The sequence below is a fragment of the Patagioenas fasciata genome, chromosome 4, assembly GCF_037038585.1.
Source record: "Patagioenas fasciata isolate bPatFas1 chromosome 4, bPatFas1.hap1, whole genome shotgun sequence".
Lineage (NCBI taxonomy): Eukaryota > Metazoa > Chordata > Aves > Columbiformes > Columbidae > Patagioenas > Patagioenas fasciata.
Window position 1 is genome coordinate 14386048 of NC_092523.1, and position 15453 is coordinate 14401500.

Sequence of the window (15453 nt, forward strand, 5' to 3'; positions counted from 1 at the left end):
ACATGGTAAGATGGACCAGATGGGCAGAGAAGCTGGATCCAGGTGCCTTGAGCAGAGAGGGAGTGGCAGGACAAGTGCCATGGCCATGTTCCCCTGGAGACCCCACCAGGGCTGAGCTGCAGATGAGGACACAGACCCAGATACAGCACCCATGGCCACTCATAACAGTAAAATCACTCAAGGAGAACTGAACCAAACCACACCAACACATCCACCAAGCCAAGTGTAATGCCCAAGACAGGCAGGAGAGAAAGCAGATAGGAGCAGGGTAGGGCATGATCAGGCACAAGGATCGGGAGAGGAGAGGTGTGAATGAACGTTGAGGTCATGAGTGGGTAGATCACCAGGGACATCCTACCTTCCTGGATGTGGGCTGTGATTCACATCCATCTGTCTCTGTGAGGATGCTGAACCATTCGAACTCCACAGCTTACATCTTGCCAGTTATGCCCCTTCTTATAGCTAGAAATGTAAAGAAATGTTTGGCTTGTGTTTTCATGCCCAACATTAAAATGATGTAACAGTTACAACAAAATAATCTGAGGTCTCTTTTGAGCAGATAACATGTTCCCTTCTAGAAAACAAATCACATATCAATCACAGGTTATCATGGATGCTTAAACTAGTATCCTGTCCAAAGAGAGTTGCAGGTAATTATAGTGGAAAAGAAAACAGAAAATTACTTTAAACCGGGACTTTTAAGCCTAATGCATTTAAGGCCTGGATCCAACCAACCACTTGTTATGTTCCAGGACACTTAGCAGGGTTGTGGACAGGCACTACCATGTCCAGTTGGCAAAGGTTTTAGGATCAAAGCCTGAGGTATTTATGTGTTGGCTGACAGACTAGCAGAAAATGGCAGCTTCTGCTGACATAGCATTTAAGAAAATGTTCTTACCTTGTTATGCTGTTTAAAGAAATCCTATCAGTTTCTGTATTGTATCAAATTATTAAATATATTTTTTATAAAATGCTTTAGTAGTATGTCCATGCTATTTTGGTTTTAGAGTGCCAAATTAAAAAAGTTATTAATCAATAAACCAAGGCGCATTTTATTGCACTAATATGTGCAGCTTTAAAAATTTATTACCACTTTCCAAGGATTTACTTCCTTTATTTAAAAAAAATATGTATTGATATCTTAAATTAATTATAAAGATCAAACTTACACGGAGAGGCCCCGATCCAGCAAACACATATGCTTATGGGCAATTTAACTGCATGAGTAACTTCATAGAATTCAGTGGGTGAGAGAGAATCTGTGATCCGTGGAGCTCCTAATGCCGGTAAAGTTATTCATGGGCACAACTGTTTGCAGGACTGGAGCCAAATATAACACATATACAAATTCCCATCTAGAAGAAAAGGCAAATGAATACATAGTAAAAAGCAATTACACATTATTGAATATTCTAACAACTATATATTAAATAATAAGTGCATGAACACAAATATGGGCTTGAAGATGCACAGGGTCTACCTATAATTGACAGATAATAAATAGAGAGGTAGAAGGAAATGGAGAGGTGAAATGAACACAGTGCAACTCTCTTCATGTCTGAGTTTCTCTCTAATTGAGTTGTTTCTTAGATGCAAGAAATATAGAAAGGAAATATGGAAACAAAAAAAAAAAAAAAACAACAAAGGTGGGGGGTTGCATGTAACTACCACCTTTTGGACACTGAATGCAGGTGTTAATACTGTCTAAAGAGCACTTCTTTGGTCTCTCAAAATGTTTTAGAGCACCTAGGGTAGATCCTTAGATGTGATCAGCAAGTGAGAAGTAGGCACCTCTAAAGATTAAGTTTAAAATAGCCTTGTACCACACTCAGGACTCTGAAATTACCTGTACTTTTAATATCAGATGACCACTAGCTATAACGTTAAAGCAAAGCCAGGTTTCCCCTATCGCTTGTTCTCTCTGTGATCCCCACAGCTGTGTACTGCACACTGAAGAGGGACACAGCTCCTGTGGTGAGAAGGGGGGCAATGACTTCAGCAGGGGAAGAGGACATAGTTCTGGGAGGTGGGTACATTGGGTCTGAACTCTTCAGGAGACCATGGACAGGAACCCGCTTGCTCTCAGCAGAGCTTCTGTGCCCTGTTCCAGCCATATTTTTTTGAGTGGTGCTGACTGACCTGCCTGATACTTGAATTCAAAGTTTCCCAGGGACTGAGTGAGGAGTGAGTGCCTCCACACCTTCACTTGGAGATGAGCCTCCTTGGGAGTCAGTTATGTAGCTGCTTAGTTTCTGGCTTTTAGGAGGTGCAGTCCTACATTAGAGCAGCAGCTGACTCTAGATGACAGAGAGCATGCCAAATTGTTCTCTGAGATTTAGACACCTGCAGTTTACCTGTGCTCCAGGACAAGCAGAATCCAAGTGGTCAACAGCATACCCACAATGCTGAAGCCCTGCAGCTGGGAGGGACTTGATAATTCCCTTTTTGGCTCGTCCTCCTTATTAAAACATGCACGAACACCTCAGTTCCCCTGGGCCAGGCTGTGGAAGCATTACGTTCTCCTTACGAATTGCCAGTAAAGTAGGTGGTTTGCAAATATTTGTGTTCTTGCACTTATTTTGTCCATACGAAATAAATGCTGCTGCCAGGCACAATACAATGCACCCAGTGTCTTCTGCAGTGTTCTTTCTGCTGGTCAGTGCAAACTGCATCTTTAGGGATATGTTTCTTTCTCTTCACCTTCCTTCCCCTGACCTGTGCTTTGGCAGTCTCTACATGGAAGATGTTGTGATCGCCACAATATACTAACTTCAAATCCACTGCACGCTAGCTGGCTATATTTCCTTTGCATTTTTCCTCCTCTGGCTGTGCTTGGCTGTCATATATCCTGCTCATCTCCTGCAAGTACTTCTACTCTGGATGCTACTACAGTGTGGTAGGAATATTACAAAAGGTGCAATTATTTTGACAGGCCTTTCTTCCTGGAGCACATCCAGGATTCACATTGCTGATGACTGGGTCTTTTGTTCCTGTACGTAATACCTAAAGTGTACAAATGCTTGCTTTCTGTTTACACAGGAGGAAAGGAATATGAACATGCTTTAGCAATCCCTTAAAACAAATGACACTATTAATATCAATGAAGAGTTTCACAAAAGGACAAGTAACACTCTTTTCTTGGTGGCATTGTCACCTTACAAAGTTCAGTCCACTGTGGTTTTCTAACCGCGCCTCCCTTACAACCTCCATTTTGCCACCACAACCATTAGCAAGACTGTATCTCTAAATCTCATCAGGCAACTGATCTAGGTTTAAAAATACTGTAAAATGGTTTAGGACACACAGCCAAGAGAGCTTTTTATCACATAAGGGGAGAAATGAGGAACGGGAATAATTAGGAACAGATAAGCCAGTACAACCTCTAAATGATTCAAAATATGAAGCCACATCACCAGACATAATACAACTATTATCACAGTTTCATCAGGTGCTTGTTACCTGACTGAACATGCACATATCTGTGTAAGCCGTGGTGCTACTGAGTTTATATTCAGCTTAAACTCTCACAGAGGATGCAGGAAGCTTAGCCTGAAGGGAGCAGGCAGTAGAGATAAGGGTTAATCACAGCTGGAACAGAGAAGAGCCATATTGCTTTCTATCAGATCACCCAAAATATTGCCCCTTCTGTTTTGGTGTTGTGGTTTGTTTTTTTTTTTTCCCCTTTAAGCAAGGATTGCTTTACTGTTTTTTGAATGTGAGCTAACTTTGCTTATCAGTACCCAAAAAGCTAGTCCCTGCAGGGTCCCCACTGACAAATGCTGCCAGGCAGTCATGCCCTTTCCTCTGCTCTGAATACAGCAATTAGAGAGATGCGATTTTCCAGTAGTGCTTGACAGCCTACATCAAAGGCACAGAAACTGTTTCTGGACATTGAAAAGATAAAATTCTAATACTAACTGATGCCTCCTTCAGTTTTTATTGCAGTTCAGTGTAAACAGATGCTGCTGGTTTTGAAAGTATATGTTCAGATCTGTCAGAGTATATATATTGCAGTGGCGATATCTACTGTAGTAAACACTGATATTTTCCATCATGTGTATGTACTTGATTCAGTCATCTCTATGACATTGGCTGTATATGCGCTTATGCATTCAAAGATGTCTGTCTTTACGTGTACATGCATACAAATACAAACACATGCATATGAATTAAATAGAAACTGTAACCTAATCTTAGCCAGGGTTTTAAATTAATCATAATACATGCACACACTTACAAACATCAGGCTATATTTAACTTTCACATAAGCAGTGTACAACTATTATCTTCTGTGGAGCTCTACAGTTTATGAGTCAGACCCAAAGCCTGTTAGTTACCCAGTTGAAAGATGACACTGACTTTATTGAGCTTTGGACCAGACCCAAAGCCAGTGGTTAATTGTCTCATATAATACAACTTTCCCTTCCAGCAAACTGAAAATAAACTGAGATTCTAATTCCAATAACTCTCTATAAGTTTTTCCAAACAAATTCCTTATGGAATGGAAGTGCCCATTCTTTTTCTGGCGATTTTTCAATGCTTTCACATTTCTTTGTTTTGAAAATTGATTCCGTCATGTTAAACATTATGAAAGCCTGAAAAAGATCACAGTCTCCAACTATCCAAAGTAAAATTCTCATACATACATACAAAGCTCAGAAATAAATGTCGTTAGAAACTTCAAACTTGGTTGGTATTAAAGCCATCTTTGAGGAAGGGAAAACAATTCACATTTAAAGAAATTCAGCCTGGTGTTTTAGAAAGTAAGAATAGTTTAAGATTACACATCCATCTCAGCTTTCTCATTTTATTATATGCCCTGTACAACTTTCTATTTTCTTTCCAGGTTTTTTGACTTGGATTGATTTTGAGTCTGTTCTTGAAAGTTACAATTATTTAGAGGTAAAGTTAACATGCCTGCACCAAGCTTCTTGAATTAAAGGGACAGCTGTCTAAGGATCTGCATTTGAACTCTGAGCTAATAAGGCTGCTAAGTTCATCCTAAATCAGATATCATAGCTGACAGAAATGCAGCTAAAGACATTTTCTTTTTAAGAAATTATTCTTAAAGAGTCTTTTGACTAAAGAGGCTGTCAGTCTGCCTCTGAATAATGTTTAAATTGAAATTCTGAGTTAAAAGCTTATGTCTAAACTTTCTGAATGTAGATATTGGATACACAGCTAATACATAGGCTGTCTATAAAAAGGATATGGCTGAAGTTTTTTAGCTGTGCTAATCACTGAAAAAAGTTTGCATTTGAATTACTATATATATTGATACAGTTGTTATCTGATACAATCGCTGCTGTGGAGACATCATGCTGCCTTCTGTCACTACAGGCTCTCATCTGCTGTGGGTCTTGCAGGATACTCGAGTTCAGGCTCCTGGCTAAGAGGCAACCAGGAACATCTCTGCTTAGTAGCCTACAGTCTCTACATGGTCAGGTAAGTGTTTCCAGAGGTGGCAATTAATTCAAGGCGATTAGTTCTTAAAGTGTTGAAGCATTTGAAAACCACTGAATACTCTTTCTGTTCCTGTTCCAATCCCAAAGAACATACATTTTGCAAATTTTTTTGAAAAATAATTTATTGTGTATTGATTTTGTAGCCTCCTACCCAAAGAGATGATAAACAACACCACAGAAAGAAAAACCTTTGGCCAGACTGACAACATCTATGACATCCCACTGTCTCTTCTTGTGGTATACCACGGAGGCAGCTTTTGCAGTAAGTCCAAAGCTCATTATGAGGTTTTTAAAAGCATTGATGGCTTTTACTGAGTAGAGCGGGAGGAGCAGATGCTCCCAAGGACTAAGGCGCACAAGCTTGGCATAATATGAGGGCAGGTCTCAGAGCCCCAGAAAAATCTCTTCCAGTCCTTTGCTGATGTAAATTGGAACAGGTCCATTGGCTTACATCTAAATGCATTTACATCGTAAAACAATCAGCCCATCCTTAGTTCTGTATTTGTTTTAGCTGATATTTGCATAATAATGCCCAATGCACACAAAACATTACATCAAAAGAAAGTTGTTCCTTCCCGACAGCTAGTCTTTTGGAAATCTCTTTCCCTCCATTCCTAAGAGCTTCCCCACACCACTTGCAGTCTTCCAGTTAACATAATTTCGTCACTCTTTGCTACCAGACCTCTTCCCTTCCCACTGCAGCTTGGTCTCTCTCTGGTGTATAAACAGAGCCTGACTGACATTGAAACCTCTAAGCAGTGTCTCCCCTGGGTACCCTTCCTACCCACACATTGGGCAGTAGCAGTGGTGGTCAGATTGTCTTTAATATGTTAGTCACTGTATTGTATGGTACCTCCTTCTCCAACGTACATTGAATGCACATCCTGCCCTTCCCATTTCTGTGTGTCCAATACAAAACACCTACAACAAAAGCATCTAGTTGTGCTGAAAGAGCATTTAATTTGGGCTGCATCTTTTTATGCCTAAGTCCCTGCATCTCAGTCCTGCCCGACACACATCACCCTGACCCTACTGTCCCATTGTCTGCCCCAACTTCAATGAGAGTGGGCCATAGACACAAAATCACTCAAATTTTTACCATTGCTCCTACAAAACTCCCTCCCATGGTTTGTCTTACAGCTCACTGACAACTCCTGAGTCTGTACTATTTAATTGAGTAGCTTGGATTGTTGTGGGACCGTATGCAAGAGGTTTGTTTCCCTTCCACAGGCCTAAGCAAGAAGAAATGCTAAGACTGTTGTTCACACAATCACGAGAATCAGCTGTCGGTTGCAGGGACTCGGTGCCGTGCAGCAGTGCAGAGGTGAGCGGGCAGCAGTGAAGGGGTGATCGGACAGCAGTGAAGGGGTGAGCGGGCAGCAGTGCAGGGGTGAGCGGGCTGCAGCGCAGGGGTGATGGGGCAGCAGGACCAGAGCTGAGCGGGCAGCAGCGCAGAGTCGGCTGCAGACACTCGCCTCCGCCTCGAAGTTTTGCTCCGTGCTGCCGCAGGGTCCTCAGCTGCAACCACTGCCCGAGATGAAAAGGACAGTTTTGCACGGTAGATTTATCGCACATTCCTGGTCACACGAGGGAGACTGTATCCAGGTAGTTCCTCTCCCGCTCTTCCTTTAATCACTGCAGGGTGGGAACCGGATCCAGCCTGGAGGAATAAAAGATCTGTGCGATGAAGAGGTACAATGGAGCAGAGTTAATGTCAACGATTTACTGTTGTAAGCAAATCACTACCAAACTTCTCTTGTGCAGCATGTTACAATTTACTGCTCGCAGTTAAATGAGTCAGAGCTGTTGCTTCTGGTTCTGCCTCCAGCTTCTCTTGCCGCAGAGCTGGACAGACAATGGGTCCGTGTTGCAGAGGGGCCTCGGGCCAGCCCCAAGGAGCCATGTGTTGCAATGCCCATTATCGCAATGCCTCATTTTAAGGCTTCCTGCTGCGGAACAGATTGCTTGGGCCAGGGACAGACACCACTGTGCTTCACACAAGGTGTGGAGAGAGTTAAAAACTAATGAAAGGAAACTTCAGGAATCTGCACACTCCTCGGTTTAGAAAAAAAAAATATGTATTTTAATATACGTATAGTGGGATTCAGCACTGTGATAGGCAAGGAGAAAGTGTCTCTGCCACAAACTGTCTTGCAGTTAAATGCCTAAGCCACATCAGCCTGTTTTTGTGGAAATCTAGGGAGAGAGAACCACCTCATTACATCCAACAGCTCACTGGGTACAGTATATTATGTCCCAAGCAATGGGACACTTACTTGCCAGTCACCACTCTACTGGATTTGATTTGAACAGCACTACAACCCTGAGGAGTGTTCTGGCCGCTGCTCTTTCTTGCCATGCTTTTCTGGTCATGTCTGTGTGTAATATAAAATCAAATGCATTATTAGGAGAGATGAAGAACAACCATCTCTGAGTCTCTAATAAGTTGATGATTGGGATTTTCACTTTGCCTACAAAATACCTGAGTTCGGCTGTTTACCTGGAATGAGGCAGTATCGAGGCAGTGCTAAGTATGCCGTTTCTCCACGAAGATGTCCAGGCAGTTTGTTCAACAGACCATTCACTTCCCAGATCTTTAGGAAGAAGGTCTGATGTGACTCCGGAGACTCACACAAGATGATGAGCCTGAATTTAAGCACACGATTACTACTGAGATGCAGGCTCACCCCCTCCCCTCCGCCTGGCCTTCACAATGGGTAAGTTAGGCAGCTTCCCTGCTTTGCTTCTGGTTCTGAAGGTTGTGTTCTCAGGCACAATTCTGAGCAGCAGGAGGCTGCTGCTGCTGTGCCTAACTCGCTGAATTTGGCCTGCCCTCACTTTTGAAAATAGGTTTTGGGCTCCTAATTCACTTGAGCACTATGGAAAACGTTAGATAAAGCATTCAACAGGGCAGGAATTCGTCTTTCGAGTTACACAGCGAATTCAGAAGGAAACCCAGAAAACACCAGAAATACACGGTTTAACCAAAGATTTGCGCAGCAGGTTTTCCCCAATAGCCGCCTTCTCTGGAGCTAAGCTGGAGAAGAGCCTTCGCTTACTCTTTAACTTTCAAGACAGCAGCTGCCAAGCCCTCTGCCCCGGCCCGGAGTTGGGCTGTGCTGAAGCCGAGGTTGGGCCGATCTGGCGCCGGTTCCGAGCCGGGAATCTCGGAGTCTGCATGGAGCCGGTGTCGGGCAAAGGCGGCCTGGAGGCTGCGTTGGTGTGCGGATAACGGAGTCATTCCCCTCGCTTATGGAAACGAGTAGAAAAATGGCTTCCCATTGGTTTTTGTATGTGGTTCTGTGGGTATTTGCTCCCTCCCCGTGCTCTGGCTACTGTGTGCTTTATTTCCTACCCTCCGTAGAAAGCGTCGTATCGAGGCGCTATCGCTTTCCCACGGCGCAGGATCGCCCCGTCTCCCTGTCCGTGGCGGTACGTGGATGTGCTCGGGGCCCCTCTGCTTTCTCTCGTCTGTCTGCCGAGGCTCTCTAGGAGTGTGTGTGTAGATATGCATGGGGGGGGGACGGGAAGGGGGGTATCGGCGTGATCGGGGAGGGGTGGCGGGGGAGAGAGGAGTTATTAGGAAACTTTGCTTTGGCTACCCTCTATCCTTGGGGCTGCGTGGCGCCAGCACCCTCAAGTTGAAAGGAAAACAGCCATTCTCACTTCCAACTGCCCACTGAGATCCTTAAGGCGACAAAGACACAAAAGTGAGTTTTATTTGCTGGTAAGCCAGAGGCAAGAAAAAAGAAAAGCCAATTCCCCCTTAAAAAGAGCCGACAAATCCTTTTTGCTCTTTTGTGTGAGCTTTTCCTATTCACATGGAGCGTTCATCCGTGTGATTCCCAACTTATTGTCATTACTTAGTTATTAATTGTTCTCATCTGGGTTTAATTGAGCAACCAAGGACTTTAGCCCAAGGGTCAGGGGGAAAACTTAAAGCAAAGACATGTTCAATAGGAATCCTGCGCTTCGAATATCCATCCCGAGTTGACATAATGTAAAAAAAAAAAAAAAAAAAAAAACACCAGACAAAGCGGAGAGATGAAAGGGTCCCGGCTTGCCCGGAGCCCGGCACCGCAGCGCCCAAAGGTGCCGGCGCAGGGGAGCGAGGCTTGCGGAAGCCAGCTCAAGGAGGTTCTCACTGTTTAAAATATCTTTTTTTGCTGTTGTGTTGGGTTTTTTTGTTTGTTTAAGGGCTTCTTTATAGGATAAACCTGGCCTTCTGCGCGATTAGATCTTCCCCCCAAACCCGTGGTCTAATCGCGCAGAGGCTAAGTTTATCTCCAGCCTTTTTCTGCTAGAGACACAACGTGGGAAAAAGCCGGCACCGCGCTCTTCCAGTCCAGCCCGGCGTTAGGCGCTGGGGTCAGGATCACAGACACTGTCATTTGCACAGAGAAAAGAAATGATCGGAAAAGAAAGCCAGACCAAAAAGAAAAAAAAAAAAAGAAAAAAAAAAAGGGGGGGGGGGAAGAGATGTGGAATAAAGAAACACCACACACATACTAAAAAAAAAAAAAAAAAAAAAGAAACGAAAACACAATCACAATCACAAAAAGCCAAAACTCACCCCAGCCCAGAAAGGACTGGGCGGCCAGGGCGGAGCGAGATGTGAGAAGAGGGGGATTAGAGTAGCGAGCTCTGGAGAAAGTGCCTGGGTTCAGGTATGTTGTTTCGTTGAGTTATTGAAAGCATCATTGATACTTAGGAGATGATAAAAGTCCCGCCTCGCCCCTAGCTACAGTCTCGCTGGAGCCACAGTGCCTGCAGAAGATTGCCTAGCCTCATTACAGCAATTATTTTCCTTCTAACTTTGCTTCAGCCTTAATGTTTTAAATTGCTGGAAATAAAAGCAGCGGGGGGGGGGGGGGTGAAGACGAAAACAAAATAAAATATAGAGCCCAAATTTCCCAGCGCCCTTTCCTGAAGTGCAAAGATAAAGCAAGAAAAAAATAAAATAAAAAGGGAAAACCAACGCTCTTCCTTACCCGAGCGACCCACAAAACGAAATCGGGTGTAGCGGCACACTAAGGAGGGCTCGGGGGAACAGCCGGCGGGGATACGCGACGAGGCGGCGGCGTCGGTGCTGGAGGGGTCGGCGGGCGCAGTGTTGCGCGGGGCGGAGCGGCCCGCCGCCCTCCTCCGCGGGGTGTTCGGCCGTCGCCGGCGGTTTCCACGGGTCCGTGGTGACCAGGACGGATTTCCAGCGGAGCCGGCCGCTGAGGGCTGCGGGGCGCCCGGAGCCATGGGGTTGGGCAGGAGACGGCGCCGAGCGGTCCCGAGCGTTAGTCCCGCGGGTCCCGCCGGCTGCCTGCCGCGGCCCCACACCCGTCCCCAAACACGCTTGTCCTTCACACCCCATCGTCACCACCCCGTACCCTAACATCTACGTCCTCATCACACGACCCCTCGGCTCCGGGGACAGCGCTGCCTCTGCTCCACTTTTAGTGACTTTTTCCTCTTCTCCCGCATCACCCCGACAGCGGTAGCCCCCTCTACTCCCTTCCCCTCCACCCCAAAACCCCCGATGCTCCCTTTCCCTGAGCAATGCAAGCTGCCGAAGGGAGCTGCAGGACAAGCCCTTGGTCTCTTTTTAGGCTTGGCCCTGAGGTGGGGGCCAAGTTACCACATCCCCGAAGCCTCCGGCAGCCATCGGGAGCTGAGACCAAGAGCTTCCTGGCAAAAGACTGGCAGCTGAGCAGTATTTCTCCTGCCTGGGGCTGGAAAGCCCAGCCAGGTAAATGCCGGTCCTGAGAACATTGTGGAGGAGCAGCAGTGGGCACCAACACCCTTGGGTCAGGGGATGCAATGGGATCTGCCAGCGAGGGGCAGCTGGGGGAAAAAGGAGGAAACCTCAGACAGCCGTGATGATGGGGCAGCTCTAGAATAAAACAGCAAGCTACAAACCCAGCCGAGGCCTCACTGTCTGAGGCTGAAGTCTGCTGAAGAGGAGGACAAGCAGCTGGTACAGCCAGTCCCTCTCTCCTGTTCCGTGATACACACGTAAATTTAGTTTTCTCTTTCACCCCTGTCAGGGCAAGAAGCAAATAAACTGCATTGAACAGTAGCTTAAAATTAATTTATTTAACAAATATAGCTATAATATAAATGATAATAAAATTTCAAATATACAGTATATTACATAGTACACAGAGCCCCTTTCAAAGGAGCTGGTGGAAGAACAAACACAGGTAACAGACAGTGCTGTTACACAGGGATGGGTGAGGCTACTCTACACTTATGCCTCTTGACCTCGCCTTGCAGAAAGTAAGAGAAATGTCCCATCATTCAGCTCCCTTTTTGCCATTTCTCTTCCACAGTTCCTTCCCCCATGGTGAGAGGCTCTTCCCAGGCTGCCAGTGGGTTCCAGGGAAGTGGGGCAGGGCTGACCCATCACCCTGTGCCAGGTAGGAGCTGGGGCAATGCCTCAGGTTTCTGCCAGCCAGAGAGCAAAACAGCTTCCAGAACTGTCAAGGAGAGTGAAACAGGGCTGGACCAGGGAACCAGCATCACAGAGGGAAGCAAAGGCCAGGCAGAGCCAGACCGGAGAAGACTCTGTCACAGGGTACGTGGAGAAGTCCACAGTGAGGAGCCGAGGAGCAGGGAGGGAATGTGTGGAGGGCCAGCGGGAGCGGACAGGCAGCGGGATGAGCTCAGCTCTATGTGAGGTGGTACATGCTGTATCCCACGTGCGCTGTGTACAGTCCAACAGGAGCCACAGGCAGCCCTGCCCGCTGGAAAGGGCTGGAGGCACCATATAGAGAGGCACCGGCCACAGCCGGGCCACCCAGCGGGAAGGAGATGCCAAAAGCAGCGGGCGGGAGCATGGGCTTGGCTGCCATCTTCAGCTTCTCCAGTTCGGCCTCCTGGAGCCGCTTGGCCTTGGCACGGCGATTCTGGAACCAGATCTTCACCTGGGTCTCAGTGAGGCTGAGCGAGCTGGAGAACTCTGCGCGCTCGGCGATGGACAGGTACTGCTTCTGCCGAAACTTCCTCTCCAGAGCCAGCAGCTGTGCCGTGGTGAAGGGCGTCCGGGGCTTCCTGTTCGTCTTGTGCTTGCGCAGGGTGCAGGCTGGCGGACTCAGCCGCCCTGCACCCAGGAGCAGTCAGAGGAGAGGGGGAGAGAGACACCTCAGTTAGCAGCGCCTGAACCCTCACACCCTGCAAAGCCCACATCCTACAGCAGTTGGTGTGGAAAAAAAGGGGGAAAATAAGGTCCCGTGCAAAGTGAGATGGCCCAAAAACTCCAAGGCTGTCCGGGCATGCTTAAAATCGAGGTCTCCCATTCCAGTAAAGTAAATGGGTGCTTTACTAAGGAATTAGGCTTTCCAAGGCTCCTGGGACCAAAGTTACTCGCAGTGCTTCAAGGTAATAACCTCTTTGATTCCATGGAAAAACTCGGCATAGGACAGGAGCCAGACACTCACACCACCTCCACCGACTGCCTTCACAGCTCCCGGCTCATACAGAGGAGACCTAAGTGAAGCAGGTGATCCTCCAAAATAAATATACATCCTGTCCTTTTTTTATTGGATTATGGGGAAAAAAAAAAAAAATAAACAAAATGGGCTGGCTTCTTAGACTCACACCCTCTCCATTAGGCCCCCGGGAACCGGATCAAGCATGTAATTAGTTACGAGGTCTGAATTCACACTCAACCTCTATCTACCTCTCTTCACCGCTCTCCTCTTATTTAACGTTTCTAAGGGTCCACAATCTCGGTCTGCCTCGGGTTTACTTAGTAAGAACAACTTTTACTTTGCAATTTAAATAATTCAAACTACTGCGATACCCTACAAATCACTTCGGAAAACCTGACTTTTTCCAAGGGTGAGAGAAAGTAGCTCTGTTCGCAGCTCTGCTAAGAGCACCCCAAACTCGCCCCTTTCCGCGGGAGCCCGGGCGCGGAGAGAGCGGGATTCAGCCGAAGGCAGGCGGCCCAGGCTCAGCACAACCGCAGGAGAGGATTAACGGGCTTTTCTGATCTCAGTCCTTCCTCTGCTATTTTCATTATTTAAATTTATCCGTAGTTAGGCAGGAAAATATCAGTATTTGCAGCTCTTCGGAGTTTGGAGATGCAACACTTGAGATAGCAGCCGGTGAGGTAAAGCCCGAAGGCACCTCGCCTGGGAGCCCGGTCTGTGCGGGTCCTTATGAAATTAAGCCACTTTCGGAAAAAAAACACTGCTGAGGCTGAATCAGGGTTGCGTGGCCCGATCGAGCCCCAGGTTAAGCTAACAGGAAGGCCGAACTGCTTTTTCTTTCCCTGCCCCCGCTTGGGTTAACGTTTGGCACAAGATCTCGCCCTGGCGCGACTGCTCTTCCTTCGCGGCCACCCTCCGACTCTGCCCCGGCTTCGCACGCACTTGAACCGGTTCAATATTTTGAAGTGGCCGAAGTAGTCTGGCAAAGAGCGCAAACCGCAAGGGAAAAACAAGCCAGGAGGGGCCGGCCTGAGTGAAATCGAGAGAAAATCCCCGGCCACCCTCGCAGCGTTGCCCCCGCACTGCCCGGCCCCGCGGGAAGGGCGCAGACGGCCCCGGGGAGACTCCGAGTCCGCCCGCTCCCGGCCCCTACTTACTCGGGGGAGGTGGCGAGAACCGCGGACTTTGCATCCAGGGGCTCCGCTCCTGCTTCTCGGGGCTTTCCGACTTGACGAGGACGTCTTCGGGCAGCTTGACCAGCCCCCCGACGGAGAAGTGGCCGCCGAGGGGCAACGGGGATGCCGGCGCCTCCGCCGTCAGGGTGCCCAGGCGGGGGCTGAGGCTGGTGCGGGCGGCCACCCCGGCGCCCGGCGGGGGCCCGGCGCCCTCGGAGCTCTCCCTGCTCCCCGGCTTCCTGTGATCGGCCATGAGCGCCTCCACGCTGAACGGCAGAAGGGATGGGGAGACCTTGGGCTTGTCGCTCTCCTCCTCCCCGCCCATCGCCGCCGCGACGGCAAGGCCGCCGCCGCCGGGCTTGCTGAAGGCGGATGCGGGCAGCTCGTCGCTGCGAACCCCGGTGGGCGCGGCGGTCATATCCACAGCCGGGGCCATGCAGAGTCGGCCCGTCGTCGCCACCGCAGCGCCGGGCGAGAGCGGACGCCGCGGCTCATGGGGCCGGGGGTGGCGCTGGGGAGAGGGTGGGGTGTCGGGGGGAGGGGGGAAGGGGCGCGACCAACCGTCGGCACGCGCTCCGTCCCGCGGCGCGCGGCACCGCCTGATAAAGCGGCGCGGGGGAAGGCACCGCCCAACCAGCGCGAGGAGGGCGGGGCGGCGACACCCGATTGGCTGCGGCGGCCCCGCGAGCAGGCGGGGGGGCTGGAGCTGGAGCCGGACCCGCCGTCGAGGCACCCGGCGCCCTCCGGTCCCGCTCCGCGGCCCTCCAGTCCCGCTCCGCGCCCCCTAGCCCCGCTCCGCGGCCCAGCGTGCGACGCAGGAGGGACACATGGCGGGGGTGGGGACGGGTCTGGCGGGCGGAGGCTCAAAGATCGGGGAAAAACTGTATTAATGTAGGATAAAACGCCAGTTTTTGTGGCGAAGCGCGAGGGAGCGGGCGCGAGCCGTGTTCTTCTGGAAAACCAACAAATGTCGTGCTGTCCTGAGTGTGACCTCGCAGAGGGAGCCCCTGCCTGTCCCGCAGCCTGGCTGCTCCTTGAAAAAAATTAGTTTTGGGGGGGTTGTGTGTTTGTTTTATTTTTTAAATGAAGGCCGACCCTGTAGCGTCTTCAACGTATCTCCGGATGTCTGCACGTATATACATACATACATACATGAACTCGAATTGTGCTACGTTTCATGGGATAGATGTGTGCGTGTCTCCAGATAATGAAATGTTCATTCACATAAAAAGGAACATCTAAGCTTCAGACCCATTAAAGTCCCGGCTATTTTGTTTTGTAAATTTGTTTTACGACCCTTATCCCTGCGCGCAGGACGGATGTGCAGTAAAACGGAGCCTCTCTCTAAAAACGTGATTGGCCGCTCGCTGAGAAAAGTTTATTGAT

At 48.6% G+C, this 15453-nt stretch overlaps 1 protein-coding gene across 1 annotated transcript; it reads right to left on the reverse strand.

Annotated features, from left to right (window-relative positions):
* Positions 1 to 11532: 11532 nt before the first annotated feature.
* MSX1 (msh homeobox 1) lies at positions 11533 to 14597 on the reverse strand. The gene is made up of 2 exons (XM_065837495.2): positions 14050 to 14597; positions 11533 to 12558 (listed from the first exon to the last, which is right to left on the reverse strand). The coding sequence occupies exons 1-2, from the start codon at positions 14501 to 14503 to the stop codon at positions 12128 to 12130; spliced, it is 885 nt and encodes a 294-aa protein (XP_065693567.1). The 5' UTR covers positions 14504 to 14597; the 3' UTR covers positions 11533 to 12127.
* Between the last annotated feature and the right edge of the window lie 856 nt (positions 14598 to 15453).